The 7,898-nt window shown below is 41.7% G+C and overlaps 1 protein-coding gene and 1 long non-coding RNA gene across 5 annotated transcripts in view; one reads left to right on the top strand and one right to left on the bottom strand.

Annotated features, from left to right (window-relative positions):
• Positions 1-1,238: 1,238 nt before the first annotated feature.
• Positions 1,239-3,555, top strand: LOC310659756. The gene is made up of 2 exons (XR_014502968.1): positions 1,239-2,307; positions 2,349-3,555. It is a non-coding gene; the product is annotated as an uncharacterized lncRNA (long non-coding RNA).
• A 352-nt stretch (positions 3,556-3,907) lies between these two features.
• The window catches only part of GDA (guanine deaminase), a 462,724-nt gene continuing 458,733 nt past the window's right edge, over positions 3,908-7,898 (bottom strand). For all 4 annotated transcript variants that reach the window (XR_014502959.1, XM_083403475.1, XM_083403474.1 and 1 more), the window contains 3 exons: positions 5,982-6,100; positions 5,095-5,122; positions 3,908-4,109 (listed from right to left, as the gene is read on the bottom strand). Coding sequence is in view for 3 of the 4 variants with exons in the window: in XM_083403475.1 (XP_083259601.1) it covers positions 4,039-4,109; positions 5,095-5,122; positions 5,982-6,100 (218 nt within the window). In the remaining variant the exon portion in view is untranslated. The remainder of the gene's footprint in view (positions 4,110-5,094; positions 5,123-5,981; positions 6,101-7,898) is intronic.

Raw genomic sequence — 7,898 nt, 5'->3', positions numbered from 1 at the left:
CAAGTCCTAGGCCCACAGTGCCACCCACGTTATGGACATTAGCAGGCAGTTAGGGATGGCAATTGCAGAAGTGCATAGAACTCCATGGCTCTTCATTTTGGACTTTTTTGCCCTTATTTCATTGTGTGGTTATTGTCCTCTGCAAAACCTATAACAAAAGTGATTGAGTGGCAGTATGCTGTAATGTAATAAAATCGTTGCAATGTAGGATTGCTATCCAGTAGCTGCATCAACACTTGGCTCACATTGATCAAAATGTATTATTCCAAAGTCTCATTAAGGGTTGTTGTTTTTTTCTCTATCAGTTGATGGAATAAATTAAATTTTATCCCAAGAGGTGGCCTTTAATGAAATCTTCATAAATTATAAATATCTGGTTTGTTTAACCCAAGTTAATCACTTTGAAGTATTGGTTTGAAGGGGGAAAGTAAGCGTCTGCTTAGTCCTTAATGTCAGCTACAGTGCGGTCCCTACTGATGTTCTAGTGTTATACAAGATTTTCTGAGAATTAATGTTAAAACATGTATTGCAAAATTTCATTGAAATTTCAGAGTTTGTTACTGTGGGAAAATGTGAAAAGTCCATTTTTACTACATTTGACAAAAAGCCAATAAAAGTATATTGAAAGCTGGTATGATTTGCTTCAGATGGGCACTGTGTATAGCAGAGATTTTAGGTGGCATGTAGAAACGTTGATTTCTGTATTAAAATACCGACAGTGAAATTAGCACTTTAATTTGATTGATATACTAACCCCTGTTGTTCTGATGATATAATTCCAAGCAGCCGCCTTTGTTGGAAAGAGGGGTCCCACATCATCTCCCCCCGCCCCCCGAGGGCTTCCTTGACTGGGTGTGGCAGCTGATGGCTCAGGAGTTTAAGAGATTTTAACTGGTAAAATTGTCAGGGGAGGACACCTTCAGAGACATATCAAGCCATCAGTCCTATCACACACCAGGATCAAAGTTAAGTAATGGAGCTAATGTTGTTCGGTTCACAAAACATTTATGCAGCCATTAAAAAAAAAATCCATTTTCAAAGCCCAGGATATATAACCCATTTACTTTTTAAAACGCCAATAGGTGATAACATTCCACACACAGCTCAATGGGGCATAAGAAACCACATATTTAACTGTCCCCATGTTCCCAGAGCCCCTGCAGACTCTCCTCTCCCAAAACAACATGCATACGGATCCAAAGTGCTAAACCAGCTTTTATTCTGTTCCACGTGCAGCGGGATGGCAGGGACAAAATCCAAAGTGTTCCCAAATACTCCCACAGCAGAAAGCTACAGCTATCTGAAAGACAACATTTTAGCCTAAGGTGGGGCAAGAGAAGTTTCTCCAAGCAGAACTCAGAGAGAGCGGCCACTTAGGGACATGGTAATAGTTACCTAGGAAGTGGTCTCAAACCCAAATTCATGTAGCTCAGTTAGTAAGAGGCAGCAGCTCCTCAGGGATCTTTCCCAGACATATCTAGAGATGCTAGCAAAGAAATGTGGGAATTTTCATGCAAAACCTGCACCCTGTTACTGAGCTACAGCTCTTACCTAACTTGCTATTTAAAACTTCACCAATTTGTAGGGAAACAACACCAGGGCAAAACCTGAAACATAGCTTGTCCCCCAACCTTTTCCTTTCCTTTACATCCGTCTATGGATTATGGTTTTGTATATTCTCCCAACCAAAATAATCAGACGCTTAGTAATGTAAACATGGCCTCTTTATTTTGTTACATCAGCACAAAGGTGCTCATTTAGCATAACTGACAACAAATCAGCCAGAAACAGAGCAACAATCACAATTCCAGATGCATTTCTAACCCCAAAAGAAAGGAATCAAAAGAAAATAGAAGATTTGGTGAGCATATTTCAAATACTTCCTTCAAAAAGCAGTCTTGCACATCTGCAAAATGTGATTAGAACACCTTTTTTACACCAGTGCTGACAGCTCTTGCATTTTGGTGAAGTGCTCCTCTCCACATAGTCTAATCCATGCACCCTAAATGTAACCAGCAACATCCCAAAGGCTTGCCAAATCTTTGAGTGGTATGAGTAAAACTGCTAATGTGTTCCAAGCATGTCAGTGCTAGTGTGAAAATAGCTATGGCCTCCTAACTCTGTGTGTGGCACACACGGACCTCTTGCTGCCTTTCTGAATGTTGTGCTCTTCATTCAGCAAGTACAATGAGACTGAGTTTGGGTCATCACACTAACCCCTCTTATTTAAATGGAGGGTTTAGATGTTTTCACAAGCAGGAGCCCTACATTTTGATGTGAACTGACAAGGTGGTGATTACCACCTTGGTGTTGAATACCAAGGTGGCATTACTGCAAAAATGTACAAGCACAGTGCATTGGGGGAAGCATCTAACAGAAGGAAATAAAGTGCAGACTTTCTCTGAGTTCACCAAGCCATCTGTGTGCAAATATTACAGAGCATGGACACTATGCCAAGGCAACATTTTAAAGTGCAGAACTCTACTTGTCACATAGGAATCATTCACATAGCTGCACAAAGCACAGGCAATATTCAGTTTCATTAACATCTTCAAACAGAAGGTTAGCAAGTGGCACAGTAAGATAGAGACAGAATTTTACATTCAGATCAACTCCATGAAAAGTGCTTGTTTCCACAAAGTGCACATTTAAGATATCCCTCCAATAAGCTACATTTCCACATTCTCCTTTCTTTTTCATTGTCTAAATTGCATGCTGACAAGAACAGAAGGGGGTCATGGGGTGCGAGGGAGAGGCATAGTATCAAATTTTCGTAAAATGAAAATACAAGAGAATGTGAGGCTTCTGAAAACAGACTTTCCCTAAGACTTCATTCCCCATTTGGAATGTAACGGGACGTATTCTTGGCTAAGTTAAAGCAACTCCCTTTTTCTTTCCCTTCATGACCAACGAAAGCTATATTTTGGCTTACATACGGAAGGGTTTTCTGCTTAGCCTATGCAGTGATAAACAGTACTGAGGACCCTTTTCTACTGAGAATCCCTTTAGAGACAACACTGCACCACGGCAGTAATCCTAAAAATGCCCTATACAAATGTGACAACCTGGTAAAGATCCATAGAAGGCACACATCCTTCTAAAAGTGCTCTGTTCAAGTCTGGTACATTAGCACCTAGCAGTCTGTGGGTACAGCACAATAAATATTGAGCACTGATCAATCCCTTTCCTAAGTACTTCACGTGCATTATCAGAATAATCATTGTCAATGAGCTGCGCTCTCTGGATGCCCAGGGAGGAGAACGTGTCAAGAGACACACAGTGAGCTCCTGTTATTCCTGATTCGTGTCACATTCCACCTGACTATACTCTCATTCCCAATGGTTATGATTTTTAAAGTTCTAGAGAGCACCTGATGAATAAGGCCAATTCTGCTGCTTGTTCAGATGGGAGAGGAAGGATTCCCCTCAAAACTTATTTCCATAAGCCAGGTTTGCAAGTAGGACACCTTTAAAAGTTTTGTGAAGTTCAAAATGGCAGTCCATTAAAAAAATATTTTACATCAAAACTTTAAGAATATATTTTCAACATTGTTTGTTTGGAAAACAGCAAAAAAAAGAAGAGAGGTTTATACAGGAGGGCTATACTTTTAATGACGGGATGCGGGTGGCGCTGTGGGTAAAACCTCCACAGCGTATGGTATGGCTCTCATTGAAATCCTCATAATATTTTATAAAAAGATGTCTAAAATTTTACGGGATAAACATTTAAAATCATAAATTTACCTCAATGTGTACTTGAGGTATGTGTACTATGACTGTATCTGTAGATTCTTCTTTAAGTCAGAGTTTTTTCCACAGACAAGTTTGGTTTTGCTTTAGATCTTTGTGGCCTCTCTCACACATACATTATTGGCACAATACTTTTTTTGTATCTGATGTGTAATTGGTTTCTTTTGTGCAAATCAGAAACATACTAAACAGAGTGAGCATGGCTTCACAACAAGGCACCCCATTTTCACCCAATTATTCCAAGCTATAGAGTTACCAGCAGAGCATTTTGCAGCAAGCGGATCTAACTTTAGACAGAGCTTGAAAATGGCACCACCAATTTGCCAGCCACATAAACTTCTTCAATATTCCTGTCATCACCTGAAATCAGAAAAATGAAAGAGATGTATGCAATCTGTTCCGTCAGCCTTGATATCAATATTTTTCTAAGGACACCAACACACATGTAGCTAAATTATGTACAGATTCACATGCTTCCAAGAACTGAACTTGACACCTGGACTTAGTTTATACTAGTAATTTCCCAAGTGCACAGAGAAGGGGGGGCACATTAACCATCTCCCCCCCCAACTGTTATGAATGTTTTCCTGGCCATCTCCTTTGCCAGGCAACTTGTTGGGTGATGACCCCAGATGTTAAGGGGACATCTCTTTATAGAGGTTACTTGTAAGGGAGTTTGTTGGCTAATTACTCAGGATGGGTGATTGATGCTTTCCCAGTAGGAGAAATCCTGGGAAGGTGACACATCTCCATTCTCCCCAGCACAAGGTGGGACACCTGGGGCGGACTGCACCCCCTTCCTCCACCACTGTGCAGGACTACCACACAGTGTATGATGACATCCGGGGATGAATGGGGATGTGTGCAAAGCAACAGCAAATGCGTAAGACAATGCATATGAGCATCTTATTCTGCACATGAATCCTGTCCCTGCAGATTTGCACAGGCACCCAGGTGTTTTAATCAGCTTTCCTACATGCAGCGATGTACAATGCTAACATATGTAGGCAAGGAGGCCTTTGGAAGCAAAGCAAGTTGCCATGTGCAGAGCAGAAATCACACACACATACACCGTCACCTTGTTGCATAGACAAACTGATAATGACTGGATGGTGATGTGTGACAAACCTATTTCCATTAAAGCACTGGGAAACAGGTGTAATTTCCTATCCAATAATGCCTATTGAAATCAATTACAGTGGGGAGGGGAGGGGGTGAAATAATAATAATAAATAAATAAATAAATAAAATCTTACATTTTGAAAGAAAGTAATAACAAAAAGATCACCTTCAACGCAAAAAGATCACGCTTCAACGCAATTAGATGAAAACATCTGATACATACCCAGATATAGGAATTTCTGGATCATATCCTAAAAATATGGGAGAAGAAACAATTATTCAAAAGCACTTCCTCCTTTGTAATTAAAGCAGCAAGATAAAAAGACTAATAGTAGCCTTTAAAAAACTAAGCAATATTAACATTTTAAAAGCAAAATCCAGATCCAACATAGCTATGTACTTTAAAGACATGTGAGAATGAAGAATATTATAGAATGTTGAAAAATTACATTAAGCAATCCTCAGCTGTAGATACCTTTTATTCAATTGTTTCTTACACTGCCATATTATCCTATTCAGAGGTGGTTTAAGATGGCGCGATTGCCGTAGTGACACTGGGCACCATGCTGCAATGGGAGCCAAAACAACGCCTTTGGAAATAATATTGCTTGAAATGAACTAATCCAGTTTTTGTCAGTTTTCCAATAGGAATCTTCTGCAGACAATGGGTTGGATCCAGAGACAATTAAGCAGAACTCTATTCATGCAACAGGGTTTTTCCTGGTTTCTCCTACCACCATTACATCCCCTCCAGAAGCCACTCTTGAAGGTAACCCTGGAATGGTGTGTGTCATGGGTTGTAGAACAGTTTAGAAGTGAGTTTAGAAGTGAGTAATTCAGTGTGGCTGCCATGTGCAAGTGGTAGTGCTTTCCTGTTCATGCAAGACATTCCTGGATCCAAGCCATTTAATTAATCAATATTAAATGGAACAAAAGAAGCCTAACCAACAAATTCTAGCCTGTCACTGTGGTGAGCAGCAAGCATAGATAAGGGTTGCCAATAATCCACAGATATGAAGCAGCCAGAAAGCCACAAAGTCCAGCCCATTGGCCTAAGACAGGTTTCTCCAAACATGGTCAACGTATTTCCACAACACATTGTTCAATTACCTCAAAAGCATCACAAGTGAACAGCTCAAAAGGACTGTCTGAAGCTTTGGTGTTGATAAGCAGTGCATCAAATTCTTTGCCAACTTCAAAGTTCCCAATCACAGTATCTAGCCCAAGGGCTATGAAAGAAATTTAAATAACAAATTACTCTTTTCTCTTTCATAGAATAATAATAAACAACAACAATCATTTATTTATTTATTTATTTTCCGTCCTCCCCAGGCAAAGCTGGGCTCAGAGTGGTTAACAACAGTAAAAACAGCACAGTTTACATAACATCACAGTCAATTAATTGAAATACATTCTAAAATAAATTCAGAATCAAATTAATGGCAACCATTGGGCTAGAGTTCTATGAGGATTACAGAAGGAGAGAGGGGTCAGGCTGTGCCCTGGCCAAAGTCCTGGAGGAACAGCTCTGTCTTGCAGGCCCTGTGGAAAAATGTCAAGTCCCGCAGGGCTCTAGTCTCTTGTGACAGAGTGTTCCACCAGATCGGGGCCGAAAAAGCCCTGGCTCTGGTCAAGGGCAGCCTAACCTCCCTGTGGCCCGGGACCTCCAAGATGTTTTTATTTAAAGACCGTAAGGTCCTCCGTGGGACATACCAGGAGAGGCGGTCCCATAGGTACGAGCATCGTAGGCCGTGTAGGGCTTTAAAGGTTAAACCTACAAACAAACATCTGATTCATTAAGTTGCAAGTATGATAACTTGTGGGATGCGGGTGGCGCTGTGGGTAAAAGCCTCAGCGCCTAGGGCTTGCCGATCGAAAGGTCGGTGGTTCGAATCCCCGCGGCGTGTGCTCCCGTCGTTCGGTCCCAGCGCCTGCCAACCTAGCAGTTCGAAAGCACTCCCAGGTGCAAGTAGATAAATAGGGACCGCTTACTAGCGGGAAGATAAACAGCGTTTCCGTGTGCGGCTCTGGCTCGCCAGAGCAGCGATGTCACGCTGGCCACGTGACACAGAAGTGTCTTCAGACAGCGCTGGCCCCCGGCCTCTTGAGTGAGATGGGCGCACAACCCTAGAGTCTGTCAAGACTGGCCCGTACGGGCAGGGGTACCTTTACCTTTAGGCCCAACCGAGTGGGCAGAGCGAGAAGCCAGAGTGAAGTAGCACCTAAAGGATATTAGACCTGTTCGTACTTAGTTCTTTAACAAATCCTCATTAAAAGAGAACAGCGCACAACCCTAGAGCCTGTCAAGACTGGCCCGGACGGGCAGGGGTACCTTTACCTTTTTTACCTATGATAACTTGTAATGGGAAGAAAAGAGTTATAGCATTTATGTTAGGAAATATAGCAGAAGTGAAGGTCAATATGGAGTTTTAATGTGTATCAGAGCGGGGGGGGGTCATAAGGTAGATCAGGCTTTACTGGTAGATCTCTGGGTAATTTACAATAGATCAAAAAGGGCTTCTGGCTCCCAACTGTTGAACAGCAGAATCAACAAAACGACTTTTCCTGTCTGTATTAGGCTGTGGAGGTGGGAAAAAACTAAGCAGCAATGGACTTTTGTGTTAAAGAGCTGTGAGCTCGGCTCAGTTCTAGCACAGAAAACAAAACGCCAGGCTAAGAATGTGCTCTGAGGCACCCAGTATGTTTTTTCCATGTGGCTCTGATTTGTAGAGCTTTGGTTCTAGTTTTTTTTTTAAAAAAGCTCCAACAAGCCTGAAGCCTGCCCACCTCTGTATTATGATGGTGATTGTTAAGGTGTGGGTGAACATATCAGACAACACAGCGATTCTTCAAACAGCTCTTGTTTATTCAGAGGCCAGAACAGAACTGAACTGAAGGGCTCAGTCAGCCTGCTTATATAGAGCTCCACTACAACGTTACTGTAGCAACTTTCTAAAACTATCCAATCACTTAACGTCACTTTCGATTCTTCATTTGCATAACTATCTACAGTATCCCCCTGCTGGC

The sequence above is a fragment of the Podarcis tiliguerta genome (genome assembly GCF_965153285.1).
Source record: "Podarcis tiliguerta genome assembly, chromosome: 11".
Classification (NCBI taxonomy): Eukaryota; Metazoa; Chordata; class Lepidosauria; order Squamata; family Lacertidae; genus Podarcis; species Podarcis tiliguerta.
The sequence above is the reverse complement of the archived record's forward strand: the minus strand, read 5'-3'. Positions and strand labels throughout refer to the sequence as shown.